General features: G+C 62.1%; 2 protein-coding genes across 4 annotated transcripts; one reads left to right on the top strand and one right to left on the bottom strand.

Moving 5' to 3' along the window:
- The first annotated feature begins 6,176 nt into the window (after positions 1-6,176).
- Positions 6,177-11,684, top strand: PERM1 (PPARGC1 and ESRR induced regulator, muscle 1). Its single transcript, XM_010350382.3, has 3 exons — positions 6,177-9,612; positions 10,295-10,420; positions 10,619-11,684. Exons 1-3 carry the CDS (start codon positions 7,533-7,535, stop codon positions 10,714-10,716), a joined length of 2,304 nt encoding a protein of 767 aa, XP_010348684.2. The 5' UTR covers positions 6,177-7,532; the 3' UTR covers positions 10,717-11,684.
- On the bottom strand, positions 11,660-20,932 carry PLEKHN1 (pleckstrin homology domain containing N1). 3 transcript variants are annotated; one of them, XM_010350378.3, is made up of 16 exons: positions 20,187-20,932; positions 20,003-20,102; positions 17,017-17,163; positions 16,837-16,917; positions 16,672-16,744; positions 16,428-16,555; positions 16,226-16,357; positions 16,026-16,106; positions 15,312-15,387; positions 15,039-15,199; positions 13,751-13,900; positions 13,437-13,577; positions 13,181-13,318; positions 12,746-12,952; positions 12,430-12,478; positions 11,660-12,354 (listed from the first exon to the last, which is right to left on the bottom strand). In XM_010350378.3, the coding sequence occupies exons 1-16, from the start codon at positions 20,267-20,269 to the stop codon at positions 12,221-12,223; spliced, it is 1,881 nt and encodes a 626-aa protein (XP_010348680.1). In that variant the 5' UTR covers positions 20,270-20,932; the 3' UTR covers positions 11,660-12,220. The 3 variants fall into 3 exon arrangements, with proteins under 3 accessions (XP_010348680.1, XP_010348681.1, XP_074236011.1); XM_010350379.3 differs by having other exon boundaries at positions 15,039-15,175; XM_074379910.1 differs by lacking the exon at positions 20,187-20,932 and having other exon boundaries at positions 17,007-20,094.
- Positions 20,933-20,991: the final 59 nt, after the last annotated feature.

Here is a 20,991-nt window from a genome sequence, read left to right as displayed (position 1 = left end):
CCTGGGTGACAGAGCAAGACTTCATCGCAAGAAAAAAAAAAAAGAACCAGAAAGGAAAAAGAAAAGACAAACCACAGGCTTCAAGACGAAAAATCACAGAACTGATAAAAGACTTACATGCAGAATATATAAAGAATTCTGGGCCAGGCGCGGTGGCTCACACCTGTCATCCCAGCACTTTGGGAGGCCAAGGTGGGTGGATTACCAGAGGTCAGGAGTTCGAGACCAGTCTGGCTAACATGGTGAAACCCCATTTCTACTAAAATACAAAAAATTAGCCAGGTGTGTTGGCACGTGCCTGTAATCCCAGCTACTTGGGAGGCTGAGGCAGGAGAATTGCTAGACTCCAGGAGGCGAAGGTCGCAGTGAGCCCTGATGGCACCACTGTGCTCCGGCCTGGATGACAAAACGAGACTCTCAAAAAATAAAAAATAAAAAATAAAAGCAAACCACAGGCTGAGAGAAAACAAGCGAAACTTGGGCTCTTGGGCAACAAGAGTGAAACTCCATCTCAAAAAGAAAAAAGAATTCAGAAAACTCAAAAATAAGAAAGCAACCTAATTTTTCTATTTTTTCTTCCTTTTTTTTTTGAATTCTTTTCTTGTTGCACACAGAAAATGATTCGGTTCCAATGCATTCATTTTTATTTTTATGTTTAATTTTTTTTGTAGAGACAGGGTTTTGCCATGTTGCTCTGATACGTCTCAAACTTCTGGCCTTGAGCAGTCCGCCTGCCTCAGCCTCCCAAAGTGCTGGAACGACAGGCGTGAGCCGCCGCACCAGGCCACACCCAAGCGTTAAAGTGGACAGGATGGGCAAAGCGTGGCGGCTCACGCCTGTACTCCCAGGATTTTGGGATGCTGAGGCCGGCAGATCACTTGAGGTTAGGCGTTCAAGATCAGCCTGGCCAACGTGGTGAAACCCCGTCTCTACCAAAAATACAAAAATTAGCCGGGTGTGGTGTCAGGCATCTGTACTCCCAGCTACTCAGGAGGCTGAGGCAGGAGAATCGCTTGAACCCAGGGGAGGGAGGCTGCAGTCAGCCGGGACCTCACCACTTCACTCCGGCCTGGGCTGCAGGTCAAGACTCCACCTCAAATAAAATGAAATAAAATGGACAACATATTTGATTACTCTTTTCACCAAAGAAGACACACGGACAACAGGAGTCACGAGGAGATGCCCAGTGTTACTCATTAGCAGGGAAATGCACGTTGAAGCCACAGCGAGACCGCGCTGAGCACCTCCTGGCATGACTGCATGACCGAGCCTGCCCGTGCGGGTGCCCGTGAGGACACGGAGGCGGGAAGCTCTAGTGGGAATGAAACATGTACAACCACACTGGATGACAGTTGGGCAGCTTCTCAGGACGTTAAATATACACCTGCCATCTGACCTAGCCACTCCAGTTCTGAGTCCTTACCCGAGAGAGGGGACCATGTGTCCCTGCTGTGAACCTCCAGGATCGGAGACACATCTCAGTCATTTAGAAAGTCTGTTTTGCCAAGGTGAAGGATGTGCCTGCCACAGCCTCAGGGGTCCGACGACCTGTGCCCAAGGCGGTCAGGGCACGGCTTGGTTTTAGACATTTTAGGAAACACGAGGGTTTAACAATGTGCGTAAGACGTACATTGGCTCGGTCCTGAAAGGTGAGACAGTCTGAAGCGGGGAGGGCCTTCCAGGTTATACGCAGATAAAACAAAGGGTTGCATTCTTTTTTTTTTTTAATTAATTAACTTTTTTTTTTTAGGTGGAGTCTTGCTCTTGTTGCCCAGGCTGGAGTGCAGTGGCGAGATCTCGGCTCACCGCAACCTCTGCCTCCCGGGTTCAAGTGATTCTCTTGCCTCAGCCTCCTGAGTAGCTGGGATTACAGACATGCACCACCACACCCAGCTAATTTTTTGTATTTTTAGTAGAGATGGGGTTTCTCCTAGTTGGTCAGGCTGGTCTCGAACTCCTGACCTCAGCTGATCCACCCGCCTCCGCCTCCCAAAGTGCTGGGATTGCAGACGTGAGCCACTGAGCCTGGCAGGTTGTGTTCTTCTGAGTTTCTGATTAGACTTTCCAAACAGAGTAATCAGGTCTTCATTTATCTCAGTGAGCAGACGCACGACTGTGAATTCTGTCCACTCTTTGTGTGCAAGGAATTTTCTTGTGGATAAATCGTGAGGAAGATACACTATTTTTATTTTTTTTTTTAGATCTTGGTAGCTATCTTTTTTAGGGAGGCAGGCCAAGCAGTTGCCAGCTTGACTTTTCCCTTTGGCTTAGTGATTTGGGGGTCCCAAGATTCATTTTCCTTTCACAGCACAAACACTTGTGCACAAATGTTCATAGCAGTTTTACATGTGCTGGCCCCAAACTAGAAATGATCCAAATGTCCATCAACAGAGGAAGAAGTTATAGTGTATCCAACAATGGAACACTTTTTTTTTTTTTTTTTTGAGACGGAGTTTCGCTCTTGTTATCCAGGCTGGAGTGCAATGGCGCGATCTGGGCTCACTGCAACCTCCGCCTCCTGGGTTCAGGCAATTCTCCTGCCTCAGCCTCCTGAGTAGCTGGGATTACAGGCACGCGCCACCATGCCCAGCTAATTTTTTGTATTTTTAGTAGAGACGGGGTTTCACCATGTTGACCAGGATGGTCTCGATCTCTTGACCTCGTGATCCACCCGCCTCGGCCTCCCAAAGTGCTGGGATTACAGGCTTGAGCCACTGCGCCCGGCCTAATGGAACACTTTTTATAAAAAAACATCAACAATTGATATATACCACAGTGTGGGTGACTCTCTTAAAGTCTGCAGTCACAGAGGACAGGCATGGTTGATACAGGTGCCCCTCTTTGTATCTGTCTGATACAAAGAGGGGCACATTGCACGATTCTAGCCGATGCACCCTCCTCTGTGGTCACAGCAGATTCCTGGTTGCCTGAGTGGGGGGAGGGGAAGAATTGCCAAGGGACACAGGAACGTTTGGAAGTGGTGAAGACGTTTGCGGTGGCTCCCAGGGGTATGTGTGTCAAAACCTAGCAAACCTACACTTTAAATACTTGAAGTGAGCCAGGCGTGGTAGCTCACGCCTGTAAGTCCAGCACTTTGGGAGGCAGGAGTTCGAGACCTGCCTGGCCAACGTGGCAAAATCCCATCTCTACTAAAAATCAAACATTCTCTGGGCACGGTGGTGGGCACCTGTGGTCCCAGCTCCTCGGGAGGCTGAGGCAGGAAAATCACTTGAACCCGGGAGGCGGAGGTTGCAGTGAGCCGAGATCGCACCACTGCCCCTCCAGCCTGGGCGACAGTGCGAGACTCCGTCTCAAAATATAGATAGATAAATAAATACTAAAGTGTGTTACGTATTAATTATACTTCAATAAAGCTATAAAAACCAAAAAGGAGGCCGGGCGAGGTGGTGGTGCCCGTGGTCCCAGCTACTGGGCAGGCTGGGGCTGCAGGGTCACTTGGGCCTGGGAGGTCGAAGCTGCAGGGAGCTGGGGTCGCGCCATTGCACTCCAGTCCGGGCGACAGTGAAACCCCGTCAGAAACGAAAAAGGAAGGAAGGAAAGAGAAAGACGGAAAGAAAGAGAAAGAGAAAGAAAAAGGAGGGAGGGAAGGAGGGAGGAGGGAGGGAGGAGGGAGGAGGGAGGGAGGAGGGAGGAGGGAGGAGGGAGGGAGGGAGGGAGGAGGGAGGGAGGAGGGAGGGAGGGAGGGAGGGAGGGAGGGAGGGAGGGAGGGAGGGAGGAGGGAGGGAGGGAGGGAGGGAGGAGGGAGGGAGGGAGGAGGGAGGAGGGAGGAGGGAGGAGGGAGGAGGGAGGAGGGAGGGAGGGAGGAGGGAGGAGGGAGGGAGGGAGGAGGGAGGAGGGAGGGAGGGAGGAGGGAGGAGGGAGGGAGGGAGGGAGGAGGGAGGAGGGAGGAGGGAGGAAAGGAAAAAAAAAAAGCAAGGTGGATGGTTTCGGGCTGAGCCCGGCCTGCCGTAGTCGCTCGTGGAATCAGCCCCGACTGTCTCGGGACGAGGGCTTTCACCCGGGCTACACGGCTTCAGGAAAGGGAGCCTAGCAACCCCCAGAAATGCCCTTCCCGCCGCCGCCCGCCGAGGAGGGGGCAGGACCTGGGGAGCCCGTCCACGGCTCGGTGGTGGCCTCGTGCCCTCTGGTGGCCGCCAGGCGCACAGCAGGCCGCGTCCCCCGCCCCCAGGCCCGGGCGCTGCGTGCTGGTCTCTGCCTCCACCGTAGAGCTGGGTTATTCTTCCTCCCTGGACTGAGGGGTGCTGCTGCCTGAAGTGCGGGGGGACCCTGCCTATTCCTCATCTGACAGCCGCCGTCCCCCTGCGGCTCCCACCAGGAAGGTTCATGATGGGGCTGGGAGTGAAGCCCCAGGGACAGCAAGTCCTGAAAAGGCCTCGGGCAGGGCCCGTCCCTCTTCCACCTCCCGCCACAGCCCCGGGCCGCAGCCTGGCCGTTGGCCTCCCTGCCTCTCCTGTCCCCAGCCCCAAAACCTTCTCATCTGGTGACGGTCACGTGGGGCCCGGACGCCGCCTGCATGGCACCAGGATGTGGTGCGGGGTCAGCTGGGCGTCCACATGAAGACAGAGGGGAGCCCCATGCCCCCAGGTCCGTCCACAAACGTCCATGCCAGTGTGTGCAGATCCGGGCATGAAAGGTGACACAATGAAGTTTTGTTGTTTTTTTTTTTTTGAGATGGAGTCTTTCTCTGTCGCTCAGGCTGGAGTGCAATAGCGTGATCCCTGCCCACCACAACCTCTGCCTCCTTGGTTCAAGCAATTCTCCTGCCTCAGACTGCAGAGTATCTGAGATTATAGGCACATGCCACCATGCCCGGCTAATTTTTTTGTATTTTTAGTAGAGATGGGGTTTCACCATGTTGGTTAAGCTGGTCTTAAACCCCTAACCTCATACTCTGCCCGCCTCAGCCTCCCAAAATGCTGGGATTACAAGCATAAGCCACCATGCCCAGCCACAATGAAGTTTTTTTGAACGTGAAGGAGTATCAGGCTGCGTGTGGTGGCTCACACCTGTAGTCCCAGCGTTTTGGGAGGCCAAGGCGGGTGGATTACCTGAGGTCAGGGGTTTGGGCCCAGCCTGGGACACATGGTGAAAACCGTCTCTACTAAAAACACAAAATTGGCCGGGCGTGGTGATGCATGCCTGTAACCTCAGCTACTTTGGAGGCTGAGGCAGGAGAATCGCTTGAACCCAGGAGGCGGAGGTTGCAGTGAGCAGATATTTCACGATTGCACTCCAGCCTGGGCAACAAGAGCGAAATTCTATCTCAAACAAAGGCACTGTTAAGAGGGTGGAAAGTGGAGGCAGAGAGAAGAGTTCCATAGTGTACGGGTTCAGTAAAGAGCTTGTCCAGAACATCGACTCCGGGAACCGTGGGGCAGCAACTTCTGAAGTTGACCCCATGCATCCTAGAAACGTGAGGGTCATCGAAAGGAATGTTCCAGGATAGTCATGGCTGCACCACGTGTGAGAGCTGCAAACTGGACATGACCCATGTCGCCACCCATGGGAAACTTCGGCAGGCATGTGGCACGTTCTCATGGGACAGCCTCACCCGCAGTCACCCGCAGCCCTCAGGGCAGCTGTCTCCAGAGCGCAGCCTCGGCCGAGGACACCACTGCAGAAAGGTTGCAGGGTGTCAGTCCGTCTGTGAAGGCTCACGACAGGCCGGCCCCGGGGGCGGACGCCTCGTCCTGTGGGCTCGTGCCAGCTACTTCCTGGAAGAGCATCGTGTGGGACCAGGCATGCACTTCGCACACCTGGCCCTCACCACCACCCCTCACAGCACAGGCCCCAGCACCCTGGACTCTCTGGAGCTTCTGGGTCCAAGGCCCCCACCTCAGAGAGGTCTCCGGCCCCTCCGGCCATCCCCTCCCTCCTTCTTTCTCAGGACATGTTGCTGTCGGAGCAGAGCTCATCTGCCTGCTTCATCGGATGTTTATTGTGGTTCCCTCGCCCTGTCTTCCTGTCCCCGGCTCGGAACCTGCCTGGGGGTGGGCACTGTGAACCCCAAGGCCAGGACAGCCTGGAGGGTGCAGCTGAGCAGAGCCCGGGGTGAAGGCGCTCTGGTCACCTGATGCGCCCTGGCTGTGTGGCTGAGCAGGTGACTCGCACTCACGTGAGCCCTGAGGTCAGGACACAGAGGCCGTCTCAGAAGCGGGCCAGGAACAGTCCAGGGCGGCAGGGCGGGCAGGTCTGAGGTTTCACTGCGGCCACAGAAGCACAGTGTGGCCTTCAGCTTGGGACCGACCCTGCGGTGCTGCTTGCTGGTCAGCGCCCTGCGGCCCGTGTCCAACCCCACTGCAGCCAGACCCACGCCAGGAAGCTGTCCTCACAACCGTAGCTGGAGGGCCCTCAAATGCCATCTATTTGTGGCCTGGACCCTGAGGGCTGGCACGCGTCACATGTAACCACAGGGACACGGTATTTTTGGCACAGGGGGTGGAGCCTGTTCAGCCAACCTAGAGCCATGCTGCCAGGGACAGGCTGCTCAGACACCCTGCTCGGCCACCGGGACCCAGGTAGGACACGACCCACTGCTTGCTCCTGACCCAAGGGTCCCAATGGCAACAACCCCCAGAGACTTCTCAAGGGACCAGAGAGGAGGGCAAAGGTCAGTGGGCAGAAAGCCGCCGTTCCCGGCCTCAAGGCACCTCCATCTCAGGACTGTCCCCGCAAGTGACCTCCCACCCCCGGGTCCAGAGGGGCTGACCTGAGGCCGAGGGGAGCCTCCTCTCAGGGTACACCTGACAGCCAGCTAGGGTCTCCCTGCTTCTCTGAGATGGGGCAGAGGAAGGCACCCCGGGTAGCTGGGCAGGCCTGGGTCGTGGTGAAGACCTTGAGGACAGCCCAAGGTGGCCGCTGGCAGCTAAGAAACCATCTCACCCTGCACCTGCTGCCCAGGCTCTCCCTGCTGACCTGGGCCAGCTCGGGCCAGCACCACTTGGTGAGCTCAGAGGAAGTCTGTCCCAGCCAAGGTGATGGGAAGGTCATCCCCAAGGGCTGGGCACCTGCTGGGCGCTGTAAACCAGCTGTGGCACGTTGGTCAGGCCAGGGCTGCGCCCCCAACCCGAGGTCACTGGTCCCATTGGGTGGACCTTGAAAGGGGCTTTGCTGTGTAAAGACGGCGCTGGCAGAGGGTGGAGGAGGTGAGGCTGCCGGCGAAGCTGGGGTGGGAAGCAGCGTTCAGACCTGCTGGTTTTCCAGGGTGCTTACCTGACAGGTCATCTCCAATTTTAGGAATGTAGCAACATGGCTTTCAAAGCTCGTCTGAGTGCGCTGGGAAACAGGGCCACGGGAACGGAGAATTTCTAGCTTGGAGGAAATCCTTGCCACTAGGTTTGAAGGAGGCACGGCCCCTCTACATGCTGCTCTCTTCCTTCCAGGGCACGGATAGAGCCCCTAGGCAGTGGGAGCCCCCAGGCCTCGTGGGGCAGGGGCGGCAGGTGCAGGGTGGTGCCCGGGGCCTGAACCCATGAAGGCCCCCCCAGCCTCAGCGCCTCTGCTGACCCCAGATGGAAAATTTCCAGTACAGCGTCCACCTGAGTGACCAGGACTGGGCCGAGTTCTCCGCCACCACTGACGAGTGTGGCCTCCTGCAGGCCAGCCTGGCCTCTGGGGACGAGCTCTTGTCCAGTGACACTGACCAAGGGGGCAGCAGCGGCAGCAGCCCCCCCAGGGCCCCGCCTCTCCTGACCGGGCGGCCAGCGGCAGGGGGCCAGGGCCCTGAGGAGGAGGGCGTGGCCCCACAGTCCCCAGTCAGCAGGTCTCGGTGTGAGCCTGTCTTGGCCCTGGGGACCAGTCACCAGACACCCAGCACGTCCGCACGGGCAGAAGCTCCACTGTCCCTTGGCCCCGGCAGCCCCGCTCCCAGCCGGCGCTCATCCTGCCCCAGTCCAGCGTCTTCTGGAGACCAGATGCAGAGACTTCTACAGGGCCCTGCCCCACAGCCCCGGGGGGAGCCCCCTCGGAGTCCCGAGTCCCCTGACCACTGTGCTGCCTCCCAGAGGCCCCCCAGTAGCCCTGGAGCCTCGCCACGGAGCCCCGGCCGAAAGAAGAGGCGAGCGGTGGGTGCTAAGGGGGGTGGGCAGGCAGGAGTCCCTGCTTCTGCACGGACGGGCTCCCCACTGCTCCCTGCAGCCAGTCCTGAGATGGCAAAGCTGACAGCCAGAGCCGGGCAGGAGGAGCTGGGGCCAGGTTGGGGCCTGTCCACACCTGTCCCTTTGACTGAGCAAGGTACAGACCAAATTGGAGCCGCCCCCAGCGCCAGGCTGCACACGGTGTCCACACCCATCCAGGAAGTCCACCCAGATGTCTCAAGGTCTGAGTCAGGCATGGCTGTGTCTACACCCACCTCCAAGCCTCAAACTGATGTGGCTTTGTGTATACCTGCCTCTGAGCCTCAACCTGACACAGACGTGACTGTGTCTACACCCGCCTCCAAGCCTCAGCCTGACATGACTGTGTCTACACCCACCTCCAAGCCTCAGCCTGACATGACTGTGTCTACACCCACCTCCAAGCCTCAGTGTGACATGGCTGTGTCTACACCGGCCTCCAAGCCTCAACCCGACATGGCTGTGTCTACACCCGCCTCTACTTCTCAACCAGACACGGACATGGCTCTGTCCACACCGGCCTCCACACCTTGCCTGGATGTGGCCTTGGCTACAGCAGGCCGAGCGGTGAAGCTAGAGGTGGCTTCATCTCCACCTGTCTCAGGGGCTGTGCCAAGGATGGCCGAGTCCGCCAGGCTTGTGTCTACACCTGGTTCTGGAGCTGACGCCGCCGGCCCCGCTTGGTCTCCCACCCGAAGGGCCGGGCCTGACGTGGTGGACACAGAGGTTGTCGGGTCTGAGCCCTCAGCAGGGGCCTGTGGACGCCGCTCTGGGGAGCCTGCACTGGGTCTCACCCAAGTCCCCAAGAAGAAGAAAGTGCGATTCTCCATGGCTGTGCCCACTCCCAAGGAGCCAGGCTCAGGAGAGGCCTCAGGCCCGGCCCCGCCCGCCACAGCCCGGCCCTCAGCCCCCCGGACGGCGACTGGGGGTCACGGGGGGCCCGGAGTCTGGGACGCAGTGGCCGTCGGGCCCCAGCCCCACCAGCCTCGGATCCTCAAGCACCTGCCTCGCCCGCCCCCTTCTGCCGTGACGAGGGCCGGGCCCGGGAGCCGCTTTGCTGTGACCCTCCCAGAGGCCTACGAGTTCTTCTTCTGTGACCCCATCGAGGAGGACGAAGACGCCGAGGTGGCAGCGGCCAGCCAGGGCCCGGCGGACGTCCAGTGGCCGGACACGTGCGAGTTCTTCTTCCGAGACTGTGGCACCCAGACATCGAGGCAGCGGGGGGCCCCAGTGCTGCCCCCGAGAGCCGATCCCGTGCCGGCCCCCCCACCTGGAGACCCCGTGCCCATCTCCATCCCTGAGGCCTATGAACACTTCTTTGGAGAGGACGGGCTTGCGGGTGTCCCGGGTGCGGGGACTGCCCCACACTCGCTACAGGCCCCGGAGCCTCCCAGCTCGGCCTCCCAGGGGGCGGGGATTGGCACCCCCTCCACGACAGCCGCAGTGGAGCGGCTCCACCTGGCTCTCAGGCGGGCAGGTAGGTGCCTCGGATCCCACAGCCCATCCAGGTCCCAGACACACACTGTCCAGGGAGCTCAGCCACGGGGCCGCTGTGGGGGGCGGGCAGGCAGGGCCTGGGTCAGCCCAGGACAGAGTCCAGACAGGCCCACGTGATGACAGCGCCTGCCCCCGGCCTCTGGCAGAGCTCTGGCCCCGGCTTGGCTGCCTTCAGGGTGAGGCGTTTGCCAGGTGGCATCACACGTCTGATCTCCTCTGGGAGGTGCTTTACACACCAGAAAATGGGGGCCCACAGGCAGTTCCCCCAAACTGGCCCAGCTCAACCACGTGACAAAGTCTCAGGCAGAGGAAGCGGGGCAGCTGTGACTCAGACAGACACGTTGGGGCGGGCGGTTCTTGGGAAGACGTCGTGTCCAGGACAAATGGATCTTGGGACAGACGTGTCCCAGGATGGATGTGTCTGCAGCAGGCGTGTGCAGGCCAGATGGCTCTTGGGGCGGGTGGTTCTCAGGGCAGACGTGTGTGGGGCAGGTGTTTCCTGGGGCAGACAGTTCTCGGGGCAGGCGGTTCCTGGGGCAGGTGGTTCCTGGGGCAGACAGTTCTCAGGGCGGGCGTGTGTGGGGCAGGTGGTTCTCGGGGTGGGCGTGTGCAGGCCAGTCTCTGAGTGTGGCAGTGGGGCTGAAGGTGACCTTCTTTCCTAGGGGAGCTCCGGGGGCCCATCCCATCATTTGCCTTCAGCCAGAATGACATGTGCCTGGTGTTTGTAGCCTTTGCCACCTGGGCTGTGAGGACGTCAGATCTGCACACCCCGGACGCCTGGAAAACAGGTTCGGGTGCCGGGGGGCAGAGGGAACTGCACCCACAAGTCAGACCCGGGGCGCCGGCAGGACGAAGGGTGTGTGGGGGACCCAGGGCTCTCCCCTGACCTGCCCCGGCCTTCCCCGGCCTTCGCGTGCTGGGTGTTTCAGGCAGACAGTGCTGGCGGCCACAGCTGGCCCTCAGGAGACCCTGTGCTTCCCTTGCAGTCTTGCTCGCCAACATCGGCACCGTCTCTGCCATCCGATACTTCCGTCGGCAGGTGGGGCAGGGCCGCCCCCGCCGCAGCCCCAGCCCCAGCTCCTAGGAGCCAGGCCCGGGCCAGGGAGATGCGGGACGAGGAGCTGACCACGGATGCCTGGGACAGGTGCCGCCCTCGCCTGGGCCCCCTGACCTGTCTTCTGCGGGGTCCGGGAGGGGGAACGTGTCCCGGCGCTGCTCCCTCGGACTCACCTGAGGGTCCAGCCAGCGAGCACGGCTGCTCCCCACACTGGGGAGGGAGACGCGTCTGGGCGGGTGGAGGCCAGGCAGGTGGCTGGGTCGCAGGGGGCCAGATTCACAGACGAAAACACAGGGCATTTGGTTACATTTGAATTTCGGACATGCAACACTTCGGAGGCCACTTTACTGAAAAGTGACTTGTTCACCTGGAAACTGCAGCTGCGCTTCTGGGAGCAGTGGGGCTGAGTGGCAGGACAGGAGCTCTGGGCAAGGACATGGGGTGGCCTCAAAGCGGGCTGGGGGGGTCTAAGGACTCTGCTCTCCTCACGGTGGGCTTGGTGACAAGGGCTCTGAGGCCCATCACCCCGATCCCAGAGGGACTGTGGCCAAGGCCTCTCGGGGCTCTGGCCTGACACAGTGAAGGCAGCCCGGCAGCCCCTGCGGGGCGGGGGATCTGTAGCAGAGCCCTGAGGGCCCTTGGTGCAGGTGCTGAGAGAGAATTTGGTGGCATCAGATGGAGGACTGGGCTCCGGGCTTGTCCCTGGGGGGCTCAGAGGAGTCAGAGACGTGGTGGGAAGGTGGGTGAGGGGCCCAAGGTGGCAGAGGTGGGGTGCTGTGGGGCAGCTGGGGGCCACAGCCAAGAGGGGTCAGAGACGTGGTGGGAAGGCAGGTGAGGGGCCTGAGGTGGCAGCAGCAGGGGGCTGCCTGGCTGGGTGCCAGGTGGGGGACCCCCGAGGCAGCGTGAGAGTGTCCCCAAGACTCTGGGAGACCCCAGCTGCTGAGCAGAGAACACGCAGACACGGCACCAATAAAATCTTTTTCTTTTTTTCTCTCTCTCTTTCTCTTCTGTTTTCTTCTTTCTTGTCCGGTGGTGTCAGCGTCTCCCAAGCTGCACATGCCCAGGCCACAAGGCCCCACCTGCCCTCCTCCTTGGGACACCACCACCCACACCCTGGCTTGTGCCCTTCACACTTGCTGACCTGTGACCATCTTGCCTTCTGACTTCACATACTCTGACCCTGCTGACCTTGCTCTGTCCTCCAACCTCTACGCCCATGCCACCCTCCCACTCCCAGGAATGCCCCCACGAGTCTCCTCCCCCACTCCTGGCTGGCTGAACTGAGGGCCGACCCTGTGGATGGCCAGGGCCTCCCTGACCTGTGACCTGGCCTCTCCAGCCAGGATGGCCTTGGGATGGGGCCCCTCCCTCACTCCAGCTGCTGGCGTTGAGTCGTGGGAGCCCAGGGTCCCGGAGACTCCCCCCACCGCACTGGGTTCAGACCCTGACTTGGACTTTGAAGTGGCTTAGAGGGGTGGGTGCCGTGGAGGCCCGGCAAGGGTGGTCCTGAGAACCTGCCCTGCTGGGGCCATCAGATCCACTGCACAAGCCCGCCGCCGGCCTCAGGCCCTCCCAGCCGGGCACACTTCTGCTGGGAGGAAGCCAAAGTCTCATCCCAGGGGTGGCTGTGGCCTGGGCCCTCGCTCCTCCTGGGGGGCTGGCCATCTAGGGGAAGGCAGAGACGTGTCAGCCTACGGGAGGCCACAGGCACCCGCCCCAGGAGCCAGGACCGCCACCCACCTGTCAGAGGCAGCTGCAGTTCGGGCGAAGCTTCCCTGGCAGAAGAGACCTGGAAACCCCAAACCACAAGTCTGAGAGGGGCATAGCCCCAGGCAAGCGGCTTGGAGGTGGCCTGTCCACGTGCAGCGCCAGGCCCTGCGTCGCCCACATGCTCCCTGCTTTCCCTGCCCAGCCCCGTCTGCCCGCCTCCCTGCTGGCTGCCCTGGTCTCCAGCTGCCCCTGCCCTCCTGTTTCCGTCCCTGCTCCCTCAGAGTCCCAGGAGGCCCCACACCAGCCCCTCAGCACCCCCAGAGCCCAGGGCACACCAGCTACTCACGAGCTGAGGGGCATCTGGGGGCTGCAGCCCCACGCCCTTGGCTGAGCCTCGGTGTCTCTGAGAGGCTCTGGACTTCTTGGAGAGCAGGTGGGGGCCAGTGGGGCCGGGGGAGCTGAAGCCAGGGTCAGAGACAGGCACAGATGCGGGCAACGAGGGGAGCGGGCTCAAGGGCACAGGTCCAGGCGAGCTCTGCATGGCACTGAGGACCTGCCGGGAGGGCCTGGGCTGGGACCTCGGTGGCACCCAGGGACCCCAGCAACGAAACTCAACCTCCCAGCACAGCCTGAACAGACCTCAGGCTTCGGGCAGCCCTGGACCCCAGGGCGAGATTCATGGGCTAGACCTCCTTAGACCCCGAACTTCGGGGTGTGGGCACCTCCCGACCTCAGGCGGCCGGCACCTCCTGCCCTTCCTTCAGCTCAGCAAGGGACTGACCTCCTCCAGGCCCTGGACATCTGTGATTCTGCGGTGGGAGGTGGCCGGCGGGGTGTAGGGGTCGGCATAGAGGGGCGAGTGTGGTGTCTCTGTGTGGCCAGGGGCCTCCGGGCTGCCCTCCAGGCTCAGCCTGTTCAGCTGCAGGGGAGAGGTGGGAGAGGTGGGTTCCTCAGCTAGAAGCAGCCTAACCCTCCCCTTCTCTGAGGTGAGGAGTGGCAGGAGCCAGGCCAGGGCCAGGTGTGTGTGCCGGGCTCACCTGGGTCAGGTCCAGGTGCAGCGGGGTGGCAGGGCCTCGGCCCTCTGCCCGGGCCTTGCTCCTGGGTGACCAGCTGCTGCCGCTACGCCTCAGCTCTGTCCTCCGTCGGCAGATGCCGGTGGAGTCAGAGTTGGCCTGGTCCTGTGGGGACCACAGACCTTCCAGAAAGAGCCTCTGGGGCCCTCTCCCATGCAATTCCCTGAGGCTACCAGGGGCTCCCTGCAGTCTGAGTCCCCGAGGAACCAGGGTCCCCAACACATGCTTACCCAATGGCCTTCTGCCCTACGTCTGTCCGCCACCCCCCAGGTACTCACCGGTGTGCGCAGGGAGGGACAGCCCATGGTGGATGGTACTGAGGACTCAGGCAGGGAGTGGCTGGTGCGGGGGGACGGGGGCACCGGGCACTCCAAGTCCCAGCTGGTCCGTCCACCTGAGGAGAGTGAGCCTTGGCCGCTGCCTATGGCCTGGGTGGGCAGTGAGTGGGGGTGAGTGAGGACTGGACTCCTCCCCACCTGCCCGCTGCCTGGACACACCCCCTCCCCACCTGCCCCCTGCCTGGGCCCACCCCCTCCTCACCTGCCCCCCTTCCTGGACCCACCCCCTCCTCACCTGCCCCCCTTCCTGGACCCACCCCCTCCCCACCTGCCCCCCTGCCTGGACCCACCCCCTCCTCACCTGTCCCCCTGCCTGGACCCACCCATTCCTCACCTACCCCCTGCCTGGACCCACCCCCTCTTCACCTACCCCCTGCCTGGACCCACCCCCTCCCCACCTGCCCCCTGCCTGGACCCACCCCCTCCCCACCTGCCCCCCTGCCTGGACCCAACCCTCCTCATCTACCCCCTGCCTGGGCCCACCCCCTCCCCACCTGTCCCCTGCCTGGACCAACCCCCTCCCCACCTGCCCCCTGCCTGGACCCACCCTCTCCTCACCTGCCCCCTGCCTGGATCCACCTCCTTCCCACCTGCCCCCCTTCCTGGACCCACCCCTCCCCACCTGACCCCTGCCTCCTAGACCCACCCCCTCCCTACCTGCTGCCCTGCCTGGACCCACCCCCTCCCCACTTGTCCCCCTGCCTGGACCCAACCCCTCCTCACCTGTCCGCCTGCCTGGACCTACCCCCTCCTCACCTATCCCCTGCCTGGACCCACCCCCTCCCCACCTGTTCCCCTGCCTGGACCCACCCTCTCCCCACTTGTCCCCCTGCCTGGACCCAACCCCTCCTCACCTATCCCCTGCCTGGACCCACCCCCTCCTCACCTGCCCCCCTTTTTTGTGGAGTCTCATTCTGTCACCCAGGCTGGAGTGCAATGGCACAATCTTCACTCACTGCAATCTCCGCCTCCCCGGTTCAAGTGATTCTCCTGCCTCAGCCTGCCGAGTAGCTGGGACTACAGGCATGTGCCACCACGCCTGGCTAATTTTTTTGCATTTTTAGTAGAGACGGGGTTTCAGGCTGGTCTCGAACTCCTGACCTCACATGATGCGCCCACCTTGCCTCCCAAAGCGCTGGGATTACAGGCATGAGCCACGGCTCGTGGCCTGCTGCCCCATTTTTACCACTGCCCGGGACCTGGGCCGTGGGTGCTGCCGACCTCTCACCTGCATTCCCAGGAAGCTCTCAGTGCCAGGCAGCCGCCGGGCCCCCTCCCTGTGGGTGACGGCGCGGAGGCAGAGCAGCCAGTGGCCGTAGTCCTCGTAGCTGGAGCATACCACCCGGATGGTGTTGATGAGGGGACCTGGCACACCGACGCTGTGAGGGGCTGGCAGGGCGGGGTGCACCCCTCAGCGCCCCACTAGAGAGCTGGGGCATCCACCAGGTCCCACCCCCACCCTGGCCTGGCTGGCGGGAGGCAGCCTTGGGGGAGGGCCCACCTTCGATCAGGAAGGAGCGGATCTGCTTCTCCTTCTCCTCCAGGTCGATGTGGACGGCGCGGAGCGGGAGCTCCCCCTGAGGGGGCAGAGCGAGGGCCAGGCCTTTGTGGGGCAGCCCCTGGGCCCCCACCTGGTCTCGTCCCACCCTCTTGCCCACCAGAGCCTGGCTGGGCACGTGGAGAGCCGGACACCGAGGCCACCACCCTGAGAGAGGCCAGTGGGTCCCATGCGTCCTGGGGCTACCGCCAACCCTCGGGGGGCCTTCGCCAGCTGGGACATACACATGAAGCCACAGGACTGGGCTCCTAGGGTCCCTGGGGCAGTTGGGGCGGGGGAACCGCAGGGAGGCCCCGTGCATTCGTTCCTCAGTGACCGAAGTTCACCGTGTGTGCACCCCATACTCCCACCCCAGAGGGCACGCACACACACGTGAACGCACACACCAGACCGTCCCAGGAGTGGCTATCACTCCCATGCTGCCCGACCCAGGGTGACGGTCGGCTGGGGCTGAGAACCTCAGGACGGCCTGGGAGGCAGGGCAGGGGCTCCGTGTCACGGCGGAGACCAGACTGACCAGGACAGTGGGCCGGGTGGGCAGGGCCCCACGCTCTGTCTCAACAGGCCCCGAAATACAGGTTCCTCCTGCATGGCCGCCCCCTCCCACTCCCACACAGGTGCCTCCCTGGGGCAGGTCCACAGCAGGGAGGGACCCACCTTGAAGCAAAGCCCGTCTGGCTCCTCAGAGAAAATGGCCAGGGACGTTGGGTACAGGACCAAGAGCCGGTCCCATTGCTCCTGAGTGGGGGATCGAACAAGGGGCAGCTGAGCTGCTGGGCACCCAGGGCCGGCACCCCACCCTGCCCCCCACCCTGCACACCTCCCATCCCCTACAGCCCCACGCACCTCCCACCCACCTGTGCGGGCAGGTGCTGCAGCTTGACCCTTGAGGCACAGATGGCGCTGCCGCCGGGTTCGTGCCCTGACGCCGTCCGCAGCCGGGTGAGACGGCGCTCGAGAGTCCAGGGTAGCTCCTCCCCGGGGGTCCCCTGTGAGGAGGCGGTCAGAGCAGGCTTCGAGGATCAGGGCGGGGAGGGCTGTGGGGTCCCTGGCACTGACCTGTGGGGGTGCCCAGTGGCAGTGCCGCAGCCCCCCGAGGAGAGCCATCTGCTTCTCCAGGTGGTAGAGCCAGCAGTCCAGCTCGGCACGGCTGGGGCAGAGCACCAGGAGGGGTGCGGGCAGCGGGCCTGCGGGAGGGCAGAGGGGGCACCAGTATGCACACACGCTTGGCAGCAGGCAGGCAGGCTCCTCTCCAAGGCCTGGTCAGGGGTGCGTCTGGGGGCCCGGTCAGCATCCCACACACCTGTGATCTGGAAGGCGTGCTCTCGGGACTCCTTGAGCGCACAGACGCTCAGCTCTGTCAGTGGTAACAGCCCCTGCCAGGCACAGGATAGGAAGGTCTTCAGGGATCCAGGGAGAGACGGACGGCCGTGCCCCACACCCCCTGCTGCCCCCCCCCCCGCCTCACCTGAAGTGTGAGTCCTTCAGAGCCGTGGGCCTGGAAGTAGAGGTGGGCGGGGAACAGCTCCAGGTAGCAGTCGCTGACATCCTGCACAGGGAGCAGGGTGGTCAGTGGAGGGTCTGGGGAGCAGGCCCCGGGTCGGTGGGGATGCTGGACGCTGAGCGCACCCTGCCCACCTGGCCACACCTGGCTGTGCTGGAACCGCAGCTGGACCTTGGCATAGTGCACCACCTTTCCCAGGTTCCTCACAGGTACCCTCCGCCGCCCCTTCTTGAACACACTCAGAAATGGCTGCTCCGCGTTTTCCCGCTGGGTCTCCAGGTCCAGGATGTCCTAGGAGGAGCAGAACTCAGGGGAGGGGCCTGGCCTGGGCTCCCCACACCCTCATCGATGTCCACACAGCGGCATAACAGCAGGCAGGGTCTGCCTGTGCACAGCCAAACGGCACCTACAGGAAGAACACAGCCCCGTGTGCACAGAGCCCTGCACGCTCACAGCCTCTGCACAGGAAGTCACGGCAGAATTTACACACAAACGTGCCAACACACATACGTGTATGTGCACACACACAATACGTGCACATACAGGCACACACATGCATGCATACACACATACACACAGACATGCATCGCACGTGCACACACACGGACACACGTGCATACATAGTACACATCCACGCACACACAAAAACATGTACACGTGCATATGCAGTGCACACGTATGGAGGTGTACATGTGCAGATGTGCATACACATGCACACACACATTTGTGCACACATTCATGTACACGCATATGCACATACACACACACAGACGCGCTTCCCCCACACAGAGCTGCCTGGTGTAGTGGTGGAGCAGAGACGGTGAGATTTGGACTCAGTGGATTAAACCCTATCTTCGTTCTTTCCTAAGACAAGTAATATGGCTTTGCTGCTTTGGTTATTCAACCTCTGAAGACTCGTTGAAAGAATTTGGGGGTGTCTGGGGGAAGCAACACCTGAAACTGTCTCGTGTCTGCAGTATTGGCTGGTAAACGTTTAGCACCTGGTGTTACAAACACACACACACACACCAAGGACCTGATTAATGTTTGCCAATTTCCTCAGTGTAAATGTTGCCACTGACACCCATTTCCAGCCCCCAGCCTGAGAGAAAGATAGGAGATTTCTGGAGTCCATCCCCTGGGCGTGTGTCGGCCGCTCCCCAAGCTTCACTTGGTGACAGCCGGGTCCTGGCCGTGCCCCAAGGGGTCTCCATGGCTGCCCCTGACTCACTGTCTCCTCACATCAGGCCCAAGCTCCTCGGGACCCCTCAGCCCTAACCCTTCCTTAACCACTTTGCAGCTTGGCTCAGACATCACGTGTTCTAAGAGGCCCTTTTCTGAAAGTCCTAAAATTCCAGACTTCCCCATCCTCCACCTGGCCCCTCTATTTTTCTCCTTAGTGCCGAGCCCACCCCACTTCTGTATCTTCTATTTATTTGTTTCATCATCTGTCTCTGTTGTGGGCATGAGAGCACCAGAAGAACAGGGGTTTTTGTTTATCTCGTTCACTGCTGTGTCCCCAGAGCCTAAGACCGGGCCTGGGATGTGCTGTGGGCATCAATGCTGAGGGGTGGGGAATCTATGTCCACCCAGAGTCCTCTAAAGATGGAGGCTGGGATCACCAGGTTAGGGATCAGAAAGGGCATGGGCATGAACCTGGGGCTGGAGAGCTTTGTGACCCATCCGCAGGCTCGGGCAAGTGGGTAGGTGTCCTGCTCCCTCTAGGAGCTGCCAAGGGCTACCTGCAGGGCTGCTGTGCCCTGGCCAAGCTTAGCTGCCCCTGAGCAGGCCCAGGAATGTGAACAGACAGATGCATGGCTTCCCCGGCCTCCAGCCTCTGGGTGGGGCCTCCTGTACCCACACCCAGCATGGGAACTGATGCCGGGTTGGCACCCATGAAAAATAGGCCACAAACCGGGAAGGACAACACAGCCGGTCCTGCAGCCCAGCTCAGCCTTGGGGCCCTGGGGAGGACGAAGTCTGGAGCGGTGGCAGGGCCAGTTCACAGCACGGGTACAGACCCAGACGCAGGCCGGAAAACGGCTCTAGGACTGACCCAGAACTCCTCCCCCAGCCCCATCTTTTGAGCTTCGGCAGGTTTTTCCCTCTCCGGCTACCATGTCCTGGCAAGGGAGGACCACCAGGGTCACCACACCTCATAGGACCCCACCGGGGTCATGCTGCACATCCTGGGCCTGGACAGAGGAAGTGTGGTACCTCAGATGCAGCCAGAGACCCAACCCCTGACCCAGCCCGGCTCTGCTCCCTGCCCACACCTCCGAGGTAGCATGTTTCCGAAGCCTGCCCCGTCTGCAGGGTGCCCTGAAGCTCTGGGGGTCAGGAGAGGCTATGGGACAAGCTTCCCGCCTGGTGGGCCATGTTGGCAGGGAATCTGCACAGCTGCACCAGCTGCTGGACCCAGGTGCAGGGCAGGGGTCCTCCCCTAGACCCCCTGGGGCCCACACACAGCAGAGCCCACCCGTCCGGGCTGCCCGAGGGGGCTGCCGTGGGGATTCCCGTCTGCCCTGAAGCCCAGGTTCCTCCTCCTGCTCCCTTAACCCAGCACCGGCCGCATCTCAAAGGTGCTAGGTGTCTCTGCCCTGTGAAGACCCTCAGTACCCCGGGCCCGGCAGCGAGGGCGCGGGGGTGTTTATGCTCCTTCCATGGGGAGGTGGCCGCGTGTGGGCCTGGGAGATGCCTCCTTGCTGCGACGTCTTGGCAGGCTGGGAGGAGGCCCCCGCAGGGCGCACAGTTGCTGTGGACCAGGCGGCCAGCCAGCAGCAACTTCCTGCGAGACGCCCGTGGGGAAACTGAGGCCGGCGTACATGACCAGAGGGCTCACTGCTCTTCTGAGGCCCCTCACTCTCCAGGGACGCTACCAGCACGACCCCGGCCCCATTGCAGCGGCCGAGATTCGCGGGCTGGTACCCCGGCAGGTCTTGGGGGGCCCCGCCCGCCCGGCCGGCCCCGCCCAGCTCGCTCCGACTGACTCAGTCTCGCGTCTTGGTTTCGCTCTCCGCTCAGACTTTCGGCCGGATGAGTTCCCCGGGGCGGGGCTGCTCCTCACCTGCGGGGCTCTGAGTCCCCCGGCCGCACACGCGCGGGCACAGCCGTCCCCCCCGCCGCTCACCGTGCCCGGGACGTAGTGGAAGAGCCTGTCGGCGGCGGCGTCCCCGCTCCCAGCGGCCTCGGGGCCCAGCAGAACGGCCAGCTTCCGCGCGCTGTCCTCTCTGGGGACGAGGGAAGGGCTCACGGGCTGGACCCGGAGCAGGTGGAGGAGCCCCGCGCCCAGGGGCCGCGCCCACGCCCCTCACCTGCTTCCCTTCAGCGAGGGCTTCCTGGAGAAGGAGGCCCGGAGCCTCCTGGGGGCCTGCGGGACACAGTGGCTGTTCCCCATGGCCGAGCGGCGGGTCGGCAGGTCTGGGTCCCCGTCCACAGCCTTCTGCCGCCGCCTCCCTCAGGCAGGCGGGGCTGGGGGACGTCCGGACTGGCACCGAGGGCTGGGCCAGGGTGGAGCTTCTGGAAGTGGCCCGGCCCTACCTGAGCCGTCCGGGTCTCTGCCCTGGGCCCTCCACGCCAGGAGGCCAGCCTTGGGGCGAGCACCCCTCTGGCCCAGACAGGGCCTCCAGCGTGCAGGGAGCGCCCACTTGCCTGTGCTTGGCTTGGTGAACCCTGGCCGCCCCCACCAACCATGTGGGCACACATCCCGCTTCCATCCACACCCCGGCCGGCCTGAGTCACCGGTGACTACGGGGAAGGCTGAGGCCGGAGTTCCCGCAACGGAGACGGCAGCCAGAGCCACCCCAGCGTCTCCTCCTCACCACAGGCCCAAGTGAGGATCCCCAAGGTTTAAGGGACCCATAAGACCACATGCTCCCAGGCGACCAGGACAGTCGGGGTACACGGGGGCAATGCTGTCCTGCCTGCCCCCCTCCCACCCCCGACCTCGGCCTCAGGACCCAGGCCCGGTAAACCCCACTCAGCTGGGGACCAGCCACAAGGACTCCATGGCCCCAAGCCACCCCCTCGAATGCACAGCTCTGCCTTGCAGCCCTCAGATGCCCTTGCAGCAACTCAGGCCCCACCCCACACCCCGAACCCCCAGACAGGACCCGAGCT

Source organism: Saimiri boliviensis, chromosome 11 (genome assembly GCF_048565385.1).
Source record: "Saimiri boliviensis isolate mSaiBol1 chromosome 11, mSaiBol1.pri, whole genome shotgun sequence".
NCBI classification, from domain to species: Eukaryota; Metazoa; Chordata; class Mammalia; order Primates; family Cebidae; genus Saimiri; species Saimiri boliviensis.
This window is presented reverse-complemented; position numbering and strand designations above follow the sequence as displayed.